Source organism: Phallusia mammillata, chromosome 1, assembly GCF_965637545.1.
Source record: "Phallusia mammillata chromosome 1, kaPhaMamm4.hap1.1, whole genome shotgun sequence".
Taxonomy (NCBI): domain Eukaryota; kingdom Metazoa; phylum Chordata; class Ascidiacea; order Phlebobranchia; family Ascidiidae; genus Phallusia; species Phallusia mammillata.
In genome coordinates this window covers 7,955,257-7,973,718 of record NC_137252.1, presented here as the reverse complement: position 1 = coordinate 7,973,718, position 18,462 = coordinate 7,955,257, and the positions used below count along the sequence as shown (strand labels likewise).

The 18,462-nt window shown below is 40.3% G+C and overlaps 2 protein-coding genes and 1 long non-coding RNA gene across 4 annotated transcripts; 1 reads left to right on the top strand and 2 right to left on the bottom strand.

Annotated features, from left to right (window-relative positions):
- The first annotated feature begins 890 nt into the window (after window positions 1–890).
- Window positions 891–2,290, top strand: LOC145223710 (uncharacterized). The gene is made up of 2 exons (XR_013859497.1): window positions 891–1,515; window positions 1,638–2,290. It is a non-coding gene; the product is annotated as an uncharacterized LOC145223710 (long non-coding RNA).
- LOC145223669 (beta-1,4-mannosylglycolipid beta-1,3-N-acetylglucosaminyltransferase brn-like) lies at window positions 1,692–10,660 on the bottom strand. Of its 2 annotated transcripts, XM_080090070.1 has the most exons (7): window positions 9,575–10,660; window positions 9,359–9,529; window positions 8,982–9,118; window positions 8,103–8,328; window positions 3,452–3,588; window positions 2,685–2,910; window positions 1,692–2,443 (listed from the first exon to the last, which is right to left on the bottom strand). In XM_080090070.1, exons 2-7 carry the CDS (start codon window positions 9,499–9,501, stop codon window positions 1,873–1,875), a joined length of 1,440 nt encoding a protein of 479 aa, XP_079946196.1. In that variant the 5' UTR covers window positions 9,502–9,529; window positions 9,575–10,660; the 3' UTR covers window positions 1,692–1,872. The 2 variants fall into 2 exon arrangements, with proteins under 2 accessions (XP_079946196.1, XP_079946202.1); XM_080090076.1 differs by lacking the exons at window positions 8,103–8,328; window positions 8,982–9,118; window positions 9,359–9,529; window positions 9,575–10,660 and adding an exon at window positions 3,847–4,112.
- Window positions 6,831–8,096, bottom strand: LOC145223699 (lactosylceramide 1,3-N-acetyl-beta-D-glucosaminyltransferase A-like). Its single transcript, XM_080090096.1, has one exon. The coding sequence runs from the start codon at window positions 7,570–7,572 to the stop codon at window positions 7,030–7,032; it is 543 nt and encodes a 180-aa protein (XP_079946222.1). The 5' UTR covers window positions 7,573–8,096; the 3' UTR covers window positions 6,831–7,029.
- Window positions 10,661–18,462: the final 7,802 nt, after the last annotated feature.

Sequence of the window (18,462 nt, the reverse complement as noted above, 5' to 3'; positions counted from 1 at the left end):
GTCATGTCAAAGGTCGTAAATTCAGCAACATATTTGCGCTCCATTGGCTGAATATTTGCAACAGCGTCACGTTTTAGTCACTTGAATATAGATGTAGTAGGACCGCTGCCGCAATCACAAGGATATACATATCTTTTTACAATTGTCGACCGTAATCCTAGATGGCCAGAAGCCATACCAATGAAGAATCAAACGACAATTGCATGTGCTAGAGCAGGGGTGTCAAACTCGTGGGGTACGCGGGCCACATTGCAGTTTGGGAATTATGCCGTGGGCCGCATGTGATTTTTAATCTAGTTGTATACACTTAAACAACCTTTTCGCTATGACGACCGCATTGTAGATCCTTATTTCACCAACGGCAGCCAATTATCTGCTGTTTTTGTTTAAAAATTACAAGAAAAAGGTTTATATCATATATATACCATCTATTGACGCCCAAAAAGCCCAGATTAATTTCCAACTTATTGTACAGATTAAGCTCCACAATGTGAAGACCCGCAGTTTTAACTCTATTATTACGTCATAATCTATATTGTGACGCTTTTTGTACCTGTTTTTCGCATTGTTTGCACACAATACGCCTACAAAAAATCTGTCGCATATGGCTACTAGGCTGGTAATACTCTTTTCGGTAACACAAAAATCTGTTTAGGGCAGTTTGAAAATCAAAAGTTTTGGCAAAGAAGTTTTAATTACATCACGCCTGTCAGTACATATATTTCAATGTGGCCGTACGGCCGCGGGTTGTACACCCTTGACTGAAACTTTAAGGAACGGTTCAATTATTATCGTTTCTATTCATAACATATGAAATTGTATGTATAAATTAAGTTTCGGTAAACGTCAGTTTAAATAATAGCTTTCAACTTGAAAAGTAAGATAATTTAGTGTAATTAGATAAAAGTCTGACAAAATACTACAATTGTTGTTGACTGTTCGTGGGCCGCATTGGAGGGCTTTGTGGGCCGCATGCGGCCCGCGGGCCGCGAGTTTGACAGGCCTGTGCTAGAGCCTTCATTAGCAATGGATTGCCCGACTCGGCATTCCATCAGATATTTCATCAGATCGTGGGGCGCAATTCGCTTCAGAACTTTGGTCAATGATGAATCAGCTTTTGGGCATCAAGCTTCATAAAACGACATCTTTCCACCCGCAATCAAACGGCCTGGTGGAACGATTCCATAGACACTTAAAAAGTGCTCTCATGGCAGTCCAAACTGGCTTGATGAGTTGCCATGGGTTCTTCTAGGAATTAGAACCACTCCTAAAGAAGATTTTCAAGCATCACAGCTTGCGCCGATAGGCATGCCGGGAGATATCGATTCACTGAAGGTTCCTTCGTCGAAATTAGCAACACTTCTTCCTACTCTAGAAGATACCATTTTCAAGTAGGCTCCTGTCCGTATGTCCGGCCACGCGCTACAAAAGTCAGCTGTTCCAGCTTTGCCACAACAAAGTTTGTGCTTATCAGGAAAGAGTTCCATGGTCCGCCATTAACGCCGCCATATGAAGGTAGGTACAAAGTCATTGAGACTGGCGTGAAGTATTTCGTAGTGGATTTGGGTGGGCGACCTCATGTCGTTTAGGTTGACAGACTTAAGCCAGCACATGCCGATTTAACTATGCTTGTTCAGGTTGCACAACCTCCAAAAAGAGGGCGGCCTCCGAAGAAAAACACGTGCAATGGCTCCGCGAGAATGTATGTATTATTCATTTGTACGTCGTCGTAACAAATATAGTAAAACAATATGATAATGTGGCACGAACATTGCCATTTGGTATGGGCAAGGAAGACAGCTTAAAAAAGGTAAAAAGAGTAATAAACCTGTTTTCTTTAACATAAAACCAAGGTATAATTGGACAAATATGCTACTGCGGAACAGTACATCTTGTTATGTTCTGTAAGTTTTGTTTCAACTTTTCCCAATCTTTTTGCATAAAACCTCTCAAATTTTTTGACTTATCGTTTTTGAATCCCACTGTGTGCTTGGCAACAGTTCTTTTCTTTCCAGGCACAACCAACATAACATTAGGCAAGCCAAACTGCTGGCGTAGTATGCCCGTGATCCATACGTCGTCCATTCTTACTGGCTTTTGCACTTGGGCGAGGTCCCATAACTGTATTGTTACATTTACTGACATTGTGTAAAATCCGCCGAGGCAAAAATCCGGCCACATTGGCCACTTGTATTCTTCGATTGGAACATGCCATTTGCTCTTGTATCGGTGTGGACGGGTATTTTGACGTTTTTCATACATGCAAACTAATGGATATTCTGGCCAACGATTCTTGATTGTGGTTTCTCTGAATTCTACGAGAGTGTTTCTCATGGCAACTAAGTCAATTAGAAAATCGTCGTCTCCGCTTGTGTAGAAATCAACTTCTTTGTAATTCTGTGAACACCACTGCATCCCGGCAAGGGTTTTCAAAGATATGTTTCTGAAAAAAAAAACGCTTTTTGTTCATAACTATATAAGTTAAATCATGGTGTAATATAAAACATAAACGAAAATCACTATTTTATACATTGTATATTGTTGACAAGTAAATAGATCTTGTATAGGACGTCGAAACGCCGATTGTTTATTATTAAACTGCTGGATGAGCAATACTTGCATGGTTATGAAATATGTCATTGCTAAACCCATTTCTTGTACTACAAACTTTGCAAGTTTATCACCTGTAGTCATCAGGTCCAGAGTACTGCAAGATATCCCTGTATCTCATAAATTCATCATTCAGAAGCTGATCTGTTGTTGGATCAGTAGCGTAGCCGACTACGAAGATCGTCTGTATCATTCCGTCTTGCACAAAGCGATATGATGCCCACGAACGGCGAAGAAATTCGCGCCGTTTAAAATTCATTGCCGAAGATTTGATGAAAATCGCCATCTTCCACAAAACATCTACAAAATAGAATTTTACAGACTCATAGTATGCCGGGCCTATTGAAGTTCATACCGAATCAGCCGGTCACCAAGTAAACATTCCCATATGACAAGACGTAGCACCGTTGCTTGCCTCGTATGCTGCACATGTCAGCTGTCACCAGACCTGGCGATCCCCTTCTACGAAGCTGACATGTGCCGCGTATGAGGCAGGCAACGATGCTCTTGATTCGACTTTCGACTGGCCCACGGATGAGCTTGTGTGGTTCAGTTCGTAGGCCACGCCTTGCCAGGCGCAGCTTGACCGCTGGTCTGCATGAACGCTTCTGGGCCAATCCCGGTTATGAATTTATGTTCATCTTAGTCAAAATAGACTAAAACGATTAATTAAGATAAGTTTTATTGCAAAGACGGCTCAAACAAATTCTAAATCGTGCAAAGCTTTCTTTGACACTATTAAATCTTTTGTTAAACCTGTTGCAAAAAATGAAACAGATGGGAAAAAATTAAGCAGCCTTAAATGTACTGAAAGTTGTATGCTTCGTCGTTTAAAATTCACCTTGTCTGGCAATGCAAGCGTCGTGTTCACTTCCACTCAAAACTGTGTCAGGTTCCTTCAGGTAAATGAATTTGAGTGGTGTTGTTGGTAAAACATCGTTCAAATACTCCTTGATTACTTCACTGTTGTTAGATAGTCTGCGTCGATAAGATAATCATAGGTTTATAATTGCCCAAAATAATAATAGAAACATTTACACAAGCGTGTTTCAATCTCATGCCCTGAAGACATTGTTACTGACAGTTGGAGTCAAAAATACTTCAAAAAAACAATTTCAATTCCCTAACCTTCTTATGCGTTAAAAGGTTGTTATTTGAGGCTTGCTTAACCACGTACCCAGAAACACGCCTACCTAAAACACCATTCTACCTTTAAAGCTGGTCGTTATAACCTACCTATTTGTTGGGGAGCTTTTTCGTTGGATTTGGTATTCCCATTGAATCCAAATGCCAGCAACGCAAAGATGCAAAATTACAGTGCTGGCCAACAGAAAAATGTGTCTGGATCGGGGTATATACGATACCACTGCGTAATTCATTTTCCCAAATATCAACACCACTTTTCTGTGAAGGTTTTAACGGCTGTTTTCTGCGAGCTAAACTAAGGAAAATTTGGTTGCACACATCGGACCAATTACACGATTTCTAATCTTTCTGAAACATACATTTAATGGTGTTTGTCGTAAAGAAATAACGCTATAATGTATAGGCATCAATAACTTTATCGACATGTTTGAAAAGATGGCACATGACATGACAATTATAATATTTTACTACATATCTTTTTTTAGTACAACATATTTTACATACTTTGTGTAATGTTGAGTTTAATATTTTTGATCTACACACAGTACTACAAACTATTCCTGTCCTTGCTGTAGGGCGTAGGCTGGTACACATTTGAGAAACTGATCAAACACACTGCCTCTAGTAATGGTATACCCCTTAGCTGCGATATTTTCCTTCCGAACCACTATAGATCAATAGGGTACAAAAAGACACAGACAATGCCTTTGAACTATCTGTCTTTTTCTCACCTTGGGGCTGTGGAAAACGAAGGACACAAGATAATTTGTTTTTCCTGTGGTTTTATAATATAAAAAATGTTTGGTATTTGTAATTGTAATTAAGACAAAAATAGGTTTTGCATTTGTAGTATCGTCGATAAGTAACCACTAATACCCTTTCAAAGCCTTGTGTCCAACGGGTTGACATTCATAAACAAACGGAAATGGCGACACAACAATGACCTATCTCCTGTCAAAGATCATGAGAAATTACATTAAAATAAACTGCTAACTTGACTAACTGATTTAATTTTGCATTTTAAACCATGATCTGTAGTTTTATAATAAGCTAAACTTGCTTGTTCAATTAACAATATGTGGCGTTGATGATACTATATTTAGTTAATAAAACTGTCCAGCCTTGTTTTACTGCTGGAAAACACGATCGCGTGATTGACTAACGTTAGAAACCCGTACCCCGAAATTGAAAAGTGTTTGCATTTGTATCAAGACGATAAGTTTAATGCCAAAATCAACACTTAACTTCAGCATGTAAACTTTCCTTTTCGCTGTACACTGTGCGGTTAACCATTAAACCAGTATTTCTCTACATAACATAAATGTTTTTGTTCTTGTAAATTTTTGTAGTACACAGTAGTATTTAAATCCAATTGTTTAGAAGTCCTGACATTTATTATTTTTGCGCTTATCGTGTCGTTGCTTGCGGTTTTCGCCCCGCGTTTTCGTATTATTCATTGCGTATTTTACCTTTGGAGTGTTATTACCTTAATGAAGGCGACCTGAATAGGACGTTAACACGTCGGTTAAAGAAATACATTTGGCAGAATAGCATTTTATAATTGATCAACAAATATTGATGTTTCATCCCTAACATTTCAAATCAAACTGTTGTTTGAGTTGTGCTATAAGGAAAGGCTAATTTTTTATCAATTCGTTGATTAGCAATGAAGGGTCCGTATAGTCAAACGATAAGCTCGAAAATAATACCTGTACTACCACAGAGCGCTTTTTGTTGAATGGGTGGTGGAACTTGAATTACAGTTACTTTGTATAGTGCTGGTTGGTTTAACAAACCTGTATTGCCGTTGGATGGCTACACTGGGCAATAGCGCCCTGTTGCCAACAGCTGCACTTATCGTATAGGTCGAAACAATGTGTGCAGTCTGCAGCTTGGTATTTTTTTGCAATCTCGTTTTTCTTTATATTTCGCTTTTATACAAATCACGTTTACATTCCTTGTTTGGTTTGGTATTTAAATAATTACGACGTAGGGTCGCATGTGCACTTGGAAAAGCTGCATGCCTCGCGATACAGGAGACAGGGGGCTGTGGCTCGCACAGCACCACCCGTGACGTAGCGCTAGTCATGTTGTCTGCTCTGCTTCTATTGTGTGCCAAAGCAAAACCAGTGTACCATATTCTTAAGTTTGACAATGTGTACAGTTAAGTAGCTTTTTTTAAGCTTTAGGTAATTTATTTTAGAGGTAAATTGTGTTCAAGATAACTGCATGACGGCAAGTGGTTTTTTTTCCAGTCATCATTGAATTAAAACGTGAAAATGGATATGTGGCTGAAGTTAAATGCCTTACTGTAATTCAGACAACATCAAATGCAGAACAAGCAGCGATTAGCGCAAACTTCTGAAGTCTTCCAAATTCCCGAAAAAAGTTGCAAGAGCTTCTATTAAAATGCAGGCGTATTCCAAATGCTAGTGTAGTTTCACCAAATGAACGCCGCGACGGCAGACGAATTCGGGTAAAAATTTATTTGTACAGGGAACACGAAAACACGTGAACATCACTTCTTTCAACATTGGAGACCCATTTTACGCTTTATCCAAGACGTACCGAGAATGCTCACTGGGTTCCTGACACCATTCTTAAACGAGGTGACAGCCGCACTTTTGATGTTAAAGTTCTTCCACAGAGAAACTACACATGGTCCAGTTTTGAAAACGCCATATCGACAGTGCTGCATTAACCATTAGGCAAAGTAGGCACGTGCCTACAGGCCAGAAAATATCCAGGCCACTTTACAACAACGATCTTTGTGACAATGATGTGGCAACACTGATAGTTCTAATTTTTTAGTTAGGAACCTTGACTTTCGGGCCACTTATAAAATGTGCCTGCAGGCCAGCAGACCCTTAATCCGGCACTGCATATCGACCAACTATTGTTGTTTATTTCATGCTTTTACAGAAACTGACGATGACAATAGGCAAAATATATATTTTCTCGTTATCAACTGATTCCGTTTCTTTGGAAACCTGTTTCCACATTTAGAGTTGTATGAAAAAAAACAGTGATCGTCGTTAAGTATGCTGCCTGTCAGAGGGTCAGATACCGCTCAATCGATTGATTCTAAGTTTATTGTAACATTGTGTTGAATGTATTATTCACCTGCATGACACAATATGATAATGTGTCACGAACATTCAAACACAAATTTTTGGTATGGGCGAACAGGTTTTTAGACAGCTTTAGAAAAGCCAGAAGAATAGTAAACCTGTTTTCCTTAACGTAAAACCAAGCAATAATTGGACAAATATGCTATTGCGGAACAGTACATGTGGTAATTTTCTGTAAGTTTTGTTTCAACTTTTCCCAATCTTTTTGCACGACACCACTCAAATTTTTTGACTTGTCGTTCTTGAATCCCACTGTGTGCTTGGCAACAGTTCTTTTCTTTCCAGGCACAACCACCATAACATTAGGCAAGCCAAACTGCTGGCGTAGTATGCCTGTGATCCATACGTCGTCCATTCTTGCTGGCTTTTGCACTTGGGCGAGGTCCCATAACTGTATTGTTACATTTACTGATATTGTGTAAAATCCGCCGAGGCAAAAATCCGGCCACATTGGCCACTTGTATTCTTCGATTGGAACATGCCATTTGTCCTTGTGTCGGTGTGGACGGGTATTTTGACGTTTTTCATACATGCAAATTATCGGGTATTCTGGCCAACGATTTTTGATTGTGGTTTCTCTGAATTCGACGAGAGTGTTTCTCATGGCAACTAAGTCAATTAGAAAATCGTCGTCTCCGCTTGTGTAGAAATCAACGTCTTTGTAATTCTGTGAACACCACTGCATTCCGGCAAGGGTTTTCAAAGAAATGTTTCTGAAGCAAAGCTTTTATTCCATAATCATATAATAATAACAACCATAATCACTTCAATACCACCACCACCTACTTGTATGTCACTACAGACTATTTGCACACAGTATAACTTTCAAAGTACACAAAACCTCGGTTAAACCGAGTTCGGTTAATCGAGATCTTCGCCTATCTCGGATCATACTCAAGGTACAAATGATTTGTATAGCGTAACCTGAAACTAATCTAAGTTACATTGTTAATCCGAATATTTGTCTCTTTGTCATCCAGGCATTTTTCTTTTGTCAAAACGGGTCCGGATTAACCAAATTTTACTGTATTGATAGGATTTTAAGTTAATCCAACACTACAAGTTGCCAAACTACGATTCATGTTTGTCATTAATTTCTTTGTTTAATAGTCATCGTATTTTGTATTTTGAGTGCTGTGTTTAAAAAATTATTCTAGCATTTTAGACAAACCACAATAAATCGTTACCTATTCCTTGCACGCATTAATTTGTCACCTGTAGTCATCCGGTCCAGAGTACTGCAAGATATCCTTGTATCTCCTAAATTCATCATTCAGAAGCTGATCTGTTGTTGGATCAGTAGCGTTGCCGACTACGAAGATCGTCTGTATCATTCCGTCTTGTACAAAGCGATATGATGCCCACGAACGGCGAAGAAAATCGCGCCGTCTAAAATTCTTTGCCGAAGATTTGATGAAAATCGCCATCTTCCACAAAACATCTGCAAAACAGCTTTTTTATAGGCTCATGGTACGTCAGGCCCATTGAAGGTGTCTGAGTCAGCCGGTCAGCTAACAAGCATTCCAATACGGCAAGGCGAATAGTACCGGTGCTTGCCTTGTATGCTGCACATGTCAGCTGTCACCAGATCTCGCGATCCTACACGAAATGGACATTTGCGGTATTGGAGGTAGGCAATGGTGTTTATGATTCGATTTTTGCCTGGCTCACCTTGGAGCCTGTGTAGCTCAATTGGTATAGAAAAACTTCTGTCGTAGGTTCGAATGCCACCACTGGCTACGCCTTTCCATATGGGAATGCTTGTTGACCAGCTTATTCGGCATGACGCCTTTATCATAGGCCAGACATAGTCTGATTGATATGTTCCTTGATCGCGTGTCTGCATGGATGCTTCAGGGCTGATCCCAGTTATGATGTTATGTTTATCTTAGCCAATATCGACTAAAACGATTACAATAAAGTTTAGTGACAATGACTGCACAAACAAAAATCTACTAGACGATATTGGACTACACATTAATAGTTTTACACCATTAGATATTTTGTCAAACTGACAGCTGTTTGGAAAATGAAACAAGACCAACAATTTAACAGCCTTCGGTGAAATTGTACACGTTGTCGTTTAACACTGACCTTGTCTGGCAATGCAAGCGTCGTTTTCACTTCCACTCAAAACTGTGTCGGGTTCCTTCGGGTAAATGAATTTGTGTGATGTTGTTGGTAAAACATCGTTCAAACGCTCTTTGCTTACTTCACTGTTGTTAGATGGTCTACGTCGGTTAGAAAAATATTTATATTTATATTATTGTCTAAAGAAGTAAAAATAATGTACCATATTAACACAAGCATTTCATTTTCATTATTACCCGTTTCAAATCTTATTAACAATCTTAATTCTTCAACCCTTACAAGCCACTAAAAGCTATTATTTGGCGCTTACTTAACCACGTACCCAGAAACACGCTTACCTAAAAACACCATTCTACCTTTAAAGCTGTTCGTCAACCCACCTGTTTGTTGTGGTCCATTTTTGTTGGATTTGGTATTCCCCCTGAATCCAAATGCCAGCAACACAAAAATGCAAAATGACAGTGGTGGCCAAAAGAAAAACGTGTCTTGATCGGGGTACGTACGAAATACTTGCGGCATTCATTTGGCCAAATTGTACGACTTTCAACAGCACTTTTCTATAAGGGTTTGAATGACTGTTTTGATTGGGCTTAAGTGAGGAATCGCCCAAACTTCAACTAAGCCAATTATTTCTAATCTTTCTAAAACAAACATTTAATTCAGTCTGTTACCGCAAAGAAAACAAAGCTATGATGTAGACATCAATCCTTCTCGCCATATTTGAAAAGATGGCAAGTTTAAATCTGCATACATTACTACAAAATATCTCTGTTCTTGTATGCTGATACGCAATTGAGCTCATCAAGCACACTGCCTCGGGTTATGGTATACCATTTATAACTGCTGCATTCCTAACCACTAGAATGACTAGATCAATATGTATGCAGCGAAAAAGATACAGACAAATAAATATGATTTTAAACTATCCTGTGGCGACCTCTCTTGCATGTGTACAATCGTGTTTATCGAAGCGTGCGTTTTGCCTTTTTCTCGCATTGTCGTTGTTGCCTTATAAGCGCGTTTTTGTTGTTGCGCGTTCTTCTATCATCGAACTGCATTGAAATAAAGCATCCGCTTTACTGGTGACCCTCCGCGGCTTCCAAACGAATTTTGAAGGTCATGGAATCAGAACACGCTGTGTCTCTTAAGCTTCCAACGTTCTGGCCGACGCAACCACGTGTTTGGCTACAGCAAGTGGAAGCTCAATTTGCTTTAAAAAAGATTGTTGCTGACGAGACTAAGTTTTACTATGTTGTGTCAGCATTAGAACAAGCTACAGCAGCTCGCTTAATTGACCTGCTTGAACGCCCACCGGCAGAAGGTAAATATACAGCAATTAAAGAAAGACTGCTTCAATCGTTTGCCCTTTCCAGACAGGAACGTGCTGCGCGTCTTTTGAACATGCCTCCTTTGGGCGACAAAACACCATCGGCCTTAATGGATGATATGCTTTCTCTTCTTGGAAATCACAATTCATGTTTACTTTTTGAACACTTGTTTCTCCAGCACATGCTCGAGGATATCCGATTGGTATTGGCGCATGAAGACACACAAGATCTGCGCCAATTAGCCCAGAAGGCCGACGTATTATGGCTTTCTCGTGATCGCAACGCGGAGTTTGCTCTAAGCAAAGCACGTCAAGGTAAACCCACCCGCAGTGACAACGAGAAGCCTTCCGGCATGTGCTACTTCCACTGGCGTTTTGGATCTGATGCAAACCAATGCCGTCCACCTTGTTCTTTCCAGGGAAACAGCAAGGCCGGTTGCCTTTAATGGCTGGGGCAACCGGCAATTCTTTCAGCCTTTTCTTTCTCTGGGACAAAGTCTCTGGGCGCAATTTCTTGGTTGACACGGGTGCTGAGGTTAGTGTAATTCCACCCACTGGTGCTGAACGACGTGCCAACCATAAGGGTTTCTATCTTAAGGCCGCTAATGGAAGTTCCATAGCTACTTACGGCTACAAATCTGTTACACTTCATTTTTCAGCTGGAGTTTTCAAATGGAGGTTTGTGTTGGCTGATGTATCGCGTCCACTGCTTGGTGCAGATTTTCTCCGTGCTAATCGTTTGTTGGTCGACATTGACAAAAAACGTCTTGTGCACTCCGAAGCGTTCACAAGTTTTCCCATGAAAAGGTCTCTTTGTCAACCGCCACAGCTTAGCACTCTTCATTCTGTGCTTTCTCCATACGACAAGCTATTGCAGATGTTTCCCCAGGTAAAAATCCCCCGGTTTTCTGATACCTTGCCCAAACACGGTGTGCAACATCACATTGTGACAACAGGGCAACCTGTGCATTGCCGCGTCAGGCGCCTCTCGCCTGAGAAGTTGTTGTTGGCAAAGGCAGAATTTCAGAAGATGCTCGATTTGGGTATAGTTCGTCGGTCATCAAGCCCATGGTCTTCCCCTCTTCACATGGTAGAAAAATCTGCCGGTGGTTGGCGCCCATGTGGCGATTACCGTCGTCTCAATGAGGCCACGCAGGCTGATCGTTATTCTATACCGCATATCCACGACTTTACCGCCCGCCTTGCTGGCTGCACTGTCTTTTCAAAGATAGATTTAATACGCGGCTATCACCAGATTCCTGTAGCAGAGGCAGACATTGCAAAGACTGCTGTCATCACGCCGTTTGGTCTCTTTGAATTTCTTCGAACCCCGTTTGGGTTGAAGAATGCCGCACAAACATTTCAAAGACTAATGGATTCCATTTTTCAAGGTTTGCAGTTTCTATATGTATATCTTGATGACATTCTGGTTGCAAGTCCAGACGAGACAGCTCACATGGAACACTTAAAGCAAGTTTTTCGATGCCTTTCTAATCACGGACTTGTTGTTAATCCCCAGAAGTGTGAGTTTGGCAAAAGCAGCATACAGTTTCTCGGCCACTTGGTCGACCAACATGGCATTAAACCTCTTCCTGCCAAAGTTGATGCCATCCGAAATTTTTCTGTGCCACGAACGGTCAAAGGCTTACAGGAGTTTTCGGGTATGCTTAACTTCTATCATAGATTCCTGCCCAACATTGCAACCATCATGAAGCCACTGTATAGTTCCTTATCTGGTAAGCCAAAGGAACTCACATGGACTCTGGAGATGAAAGAAGCCTTCTGCCAAGCAAAAAATGCTCTTTCTCGTGCAACCCTGTTGCATCACCCACAGTGGCAAGCCAGCATAGCGCTTACAGTTGATGCTTCTCAAACAGCTGTTGGCGCAGTACTCGAACAGTTTACAGAAGGTCATTGGGCCCCTCTTGCGTTTTTCAGCCGTCAGCTGCGAAAACCTGAAACCAAGTACAGCGCCTTTGATCGCGAACTTTTAGCACTTCACCTGGCCATTAGGCACTTTCGTTATTTTCTTGAAGGGCGCAAGTTTGCAGCATTCACCGATCATAAACCCCTCACTTTCGCATTCAAGAAGGTTTGTGAACCATGGTCTGCTCGACAGCAACGTCATCTGTCGTGTATTTCGGAGTATACAACAGATGTCAGACGCATCAGCGGCAAGTCAAACACTGTCGCAAATCAAAATCAAAAATAATTAGAGACAGTACTGTTAGTTGTGTATATAATGGATTATATGGCACTCACCGTAGACTCGATGCATATTGGGTTATTTTGTGCGTCATGCCGTCAAGCTTTGTTTTGGTCCATTGAGGATAGAAATAAAACGAACAGAAATGTAACATATACATTGCAGGTGTATATTGTAAGTTTTTTAAAGCGTTTGTAGCTCCGTTAAAACGCACGTACAAGTGGCTTGCACATAAAAGTTTTTAAAACAATGTAGAAATCGACTGATAGTACGCCAGGCCTATTGTAGGCGCCATACCAAATCTGCATTATCGTATGGCAAGGTGTAGCAACGCCCGTTGGGAAATCGAAACAAGACCAAATTTGATCAGTCTTAGGTGAAAAGGTGTATGTTGTCGTTTAACACTGACCTTGTCTGGCAATACATGCACTGTTTTCATTTCCAGTCAAAACTGTGTCGGGTTCCTTCAGGTAAATGATTTTGAGTGATGTTGTTGGTAAAACATCGTTCAAATACTCCTTGATAACTTCACAGTTGTTAGACGGTCTGTGCTGATGAAAAAACCACAGTTTAATCATTGCCCAAAATAAAACAAAAAAATTGAACACAAGCGGATTTCATTTCTATGCTTCTGAAGTTACTGACAGTTGGAGTCAAAAATTCTTTCATGAAGGCACCGAAGCACTCAATTATCTAACTATTAATAATTTCATTTCCTTAAGCCCTAATAGGCATTAAAGTTATTATTTGCCGCTTACTTAACCACGTCCGGCAGAAACACGCCTATCTAAAACAGCATTCTAGCTTTAAAGCTGGTCTTCAACCTACCTATTTGTTGCAGTCTCTATTTGTTTTGTTTGGTATTCCCACTGAATCCAAATGCCAGCGACACAAAGATGCAAAATTACAGTGCTAGCCAACAGAAAAATGTGTCTGGATCGGGGTATATACGAAACCTTTGCGGCGTTCATTTGGCCAAACTGTACGACTATCAACAGCACTTTTCTGTAAAGGTTTTAACGGATGGTTTGTTTAAGGTTAAGAGGGGAATTTTCCAACACTCAGTTAACACATATGACCAATTACACGATTTCTGATCTTTCTGAAAGAAGCGGTTAAGTCTGTTTACCATTAGGAAATAACGCTATAATATAGGCATCAAACTTTATCACTATATTTAAAGAGATAGCACATGACAATTAATACCTTTTACTTTATATCTCTTTTTCGTACAGCATACTTTACACACTTTATGTAATGTTGAGTTTAATGCTTTGGATCTATACACAGTACTACAAACTATTCCTGTCCCCGCTGTAGGCTGATACACATTTTTGTTGGATTTGGCGTTTCCACTGAAGCCAAATGCCAGCAACGCAACAATGTAAAACGACAGTGCTGGCCAAAACAAATGTGTCTGGATCGGGGTATATACGAAGCCTTTGCAGCACCTATTAGGCCAAACTGTACGACTATCAAAAGCACTTTTCTGTGAAGCTTTTAACAGCTCTTTCAAAATTTGGTGAAGCACATGGGCCCAGTTACACGATTTCCAAACATTATGAAACAATCATTTAAGTATGTTGCTGTAAAGAACATATTAAGCTGTAAAGTAGTCATTACACTTTATCGCCATTTTGAAAAGATCTGTTGCTACATATAATTTTTTCGTAAAGCATTCTTTACATACTTTGTGTAATATTGAGTTTAATATTTTGGATCTACACACATTACTACAAACTATTCCTGTCCCTGCTGTAGGCTGGTGTACCGATACACTATTGAGAAACTAATTAAACCACTGTCTCGAATAATGGTATACCGCTTAGCTCCAATATTTCCATACCGAACCACTATACATCAATAGGCTACAAAAAGACACAGACAAAAGATATGCCTTTAAACCAGGGGCGGGCAACATACGGCCCGCGACGGGATTTTGAGCGGCCCGCAGACAGTTTCCGGGTCTTACATGATAATGTGGCCCGCGGCCACAGTCTGCCGCAATCCCCTACTACTTGCTTACTCCGTCAAATGGTTGTAACGGACAGTAACGCTCCCCAATAGCAAAAAACTTTCTCGCCGTTGTTACCATTGCACCATACGTCCATTGTTACGGCATAACTGCCAACCTTGTGTGTGACCTGCTATCACGGTTTCCTTTGTTTCCACACGTGTAGCCTAGTTAGTGTTTCAGCAGTATCTAAGTCTGTGGTGTATGTATTAAATTTGCTGTGGTGAATAATTTTATGTTAATTCAGTTAGATTGTTTGGACTGTATTGTAATTGTGGCGTTCTTGATTGTATTTGGTTAAGGTGGTCAAAAATCCGTTTTAAATCACTGGATAAATACGCGATTAACGTATCGATTCAGGAATCCGGCCCGCCAAGTACTTCATTTTCCCATATCAGGCCCGCCGACTGACGAAGTTGCCCGCCCCTGCTTTAATTAAACCATCTTCGTTCTTCTCACCTTGGGGCTGTAAAAACCGAAGGACACATGGTTTATTTGTTTGTTTTTCCTTTGGCTTTACGCCACACAAAATGTGTTGTGTTTGTAACTGTAATTAAGACAAAAATAAGTTTTGCATATGTAGTATCGTCGATAAGTAACCACTAATACCTATTAAAAGTCTTGTGTGCAACGGGTTGACATTCATAAACAAACCACAATGGCGACACAACAATGACCTATCTCCTGCCAAAGATCGTGGGAAATTAAACCAAAACAAACTACTAAACTAACTAACTGTTTTAATTTCGCATTTAAAGTCATGCACTTTAGTTTTATAAGAAGTTAAACTTGCTTGTTTAACAATCTGTGGCCTTGATGATACTATAATTACTTAACAAAACTGCCCAACCTTGTTTTACTGCTGGAAAACACGATCGCGTGATTGACCTGTAGTGGTCGATTTATGTTAATGTTCGCTGATGAGTCTCAAGGTTATAACCGCGTCACTACAAATTAAAGAGATATACCACCATCCTTAACCTCCCAAGCTCCCGAGCTTGTCAGGACAAGTCCTGGAAACTCTACACAAGTCTTGCACTTCGGTTCGGATGTTTATTACATGAGAAAGAGAGAGATGAAGAGATCGAAATAAACGAGTGCAGTTTTATATATACCCAGATAAGGCGTTAAATCGTATAAATGTGCTCTTGTCATTGGTTGTAGCACTATTCCCACACAAAGCAGCGTTCAACCACAGCACAGGACGAAGCACAAGGTTAAATTGCGTAACCACCATATCAAGTTACATCTACATCCTAATTACCGGAAACAGGAAATATTTCAAAGCACAATTTTCCAACCCAGTTAAATACAATTACCCGTTGCACCATTTGAATTTCTTGCGAGCCTTTGTTAAAAACGAGTCAATTACGTAGCTACTATTTTAAAATTTGCATAAATTCGCAACCGCTACAGACCTACGTTAGAAAAGCCTACTCCTAAATTGAAAAGTGGTTGCATTTGTTTTAAGGTGATAATGTGTAAAGCCAAAATTAACACTTAACTTCAGCATGTTAATTTGCCTTTTCGCTCTACGCTGTGCAGTTAACCATTAAACCAGTATTTCCCTACAGAACATTTTTTTGTTTTCGTAAATGTTTGTAGTACACGGTAGTTTTTAATCTATTTGATTAGAAGGCCCGTTGTCCGTCACTGATGAGACCGTATTTTGGTCGAAACAGTGTGTACAGTCTGCAGCTTGTAATGTTTTTAGTAATTTTCGTTTTTCTTTTCATTTCGCTTTTATAAAAGTCACGTTTACATTTTGGTATTTAAATAACTGCAAAGCAAGGGCACATGCGCACTTGGAAAAGTTGCATGCCGGGCGACATGCGTGGGGCTGTGGCTCGCGCAGCACCTCCCGCAACGTAGATCCATATAGTTATGTTATTTACTCCGCGTCTATTGTGTGCCAATGCAAAACCCGTACGTGTAACATATTCTCGACAATTCTACAGTTAGGTAGTTCGTTTCCAAGCTTTTTCAAAGAGTACAGTTAGGTAGTTCGTTTCAAAGCTTTAAAATTATTTTTTTCAGAGGTAAATTGTTTTCAAGATGACTGCAAGTGGGTTATTCCAGTCATCTTTTAATTAAAAAGAAAATTGGGACAAAACACCTTTTATTCCAAATATGTCAGACAAGAATAGACAACAACAAGAAATAGGCAGTTAATTTTGAAAGGTATCCAAAGAAAAATGGATTTGTGGCTGAAGTTAAATGCCTTAATGAAATTCAGGCAACATAAAATACAGGACAAGCAGCGATTAGTTCGACCTTCTAAAAAGAAGTCTTCCAAACTCCCGAAAAAGGTTGCAAGCATTTATATTAAAATATAGGCGTATTCCAAATGCCAGTGTAATTTCACCAAGTGAACTCCGCGACGGCAGACGAATTCGGGCAAAAATAGAGTTGTACAGGAAACACGAAAACCCGTGAACATCACTTAGCTTTCAACACTGGATACTCATGTTACGCCAGGGGTGGGCAAACTACGGCCCGCGGGCCGCATGCGGCCCGGCAAAGGAGTTCATGCGGCCCGCCAAATGTTGGGAAATTTTAAAGAGAAAGTTTCCGAGCAACGCTGAGTAGTATTATAACCACAGGCGTAGTTTTGAAAAATACCGGGGGTGTTTACGTGAATTGGTCTGCTGTTTCTGCCACGTTATCATGCAAATATTCACTTGAAACAATTTCTTCGTTCGATAAAAGTAAAAGCCATTCACGTTTACAAATACAGCCCACTTTGTACTGTTGACGCCAAAACTTTGGTCACTTTGGATCAAGTTTAGGTCGTTGCAGTACATTGCAAACGGACATTAAACACGGGTTTAGAATCATTAACACAGACCACGACACTTAAGATGGATACTAAAAGCGGCTCGCTTTGTTTAATGTTGGCGCAAGGAATTTATTAACAAAAAAACGTGGTGCAGCCTATGTTGCAACAAATGCTATGTTTGCAACAAATGCTTTATTTTTTTATTTAATTGTAGCGTTTCAACCAATGTTTGTGCAAACAAAGAAACAACAAACGTATTTGCACATAGCTGAAAATATACTATGTTCATATTTTGAGCTAAATCAGGGGTACACAACCTGCGGCCGTACAGCCACATGCGGCCGCGGAGACGAGTTTGTGCGGCCGTGACCATGTATGTTAAAATACATGTACTGGCTGCCGTGACGTAACTAAAACTATTTTGCCAAATATTTTGATTTTCAAACTGCTAAAAACAGATTTCGTGAGACTGAAAAAAAGATTACCATCCTAAGAACCACATGCGCCAGGCTTTTTATCCGCTTATTGTCTGCAAACAATGCGAATAAACAGGCACCGCAATCGTCACAATACCGATTATGACGTCATAAACAGTTAGCTCCGTTCAGTTAAACTTATGCACCAAGTCAGAAATTATTAATATGAGCATTTTAAGCAACCTTGAATGGTATATACATGATATAAACCTAATTCTTTACACCAGTTATTAAAAAAAACAAGCAAGCAATTGGGGGGCCGTTGGTGAAATACAATGCGGCCCCATAAGATTAAGAACTTTTGAATGCGGCCCTTACGCTGAAAAGTTTGCCCACCCCTGTGTTACGCTTTATCGAAGACGTACCGAGAACGCTCGCTGGGTTCTTGATGTAGCGAAATTTTATTTGCTTGTTGATTTTTGTCACCGTCACTTATTGTTTTCGTTCTTTTTCGTTGTGGCACCTTAATTACGTTTTTGCGTTGTGGCACCCTCGGTTTGCAAGGCGTTGATTGCGCCGGAATGTGCCTTCTTGTTCCACATGCCTTAAATAGCGCGTCGCTAGTGGTTGAGATGGCTTTTTTCTGGGCGCTGTGAAACGTGGCGGTGTTGGTGTTGGTGTTGGTCGTGGGTTGCCACGTGCCCGGTGTAACTTTGCTTTTACATTGTTTTAAATATAAGTC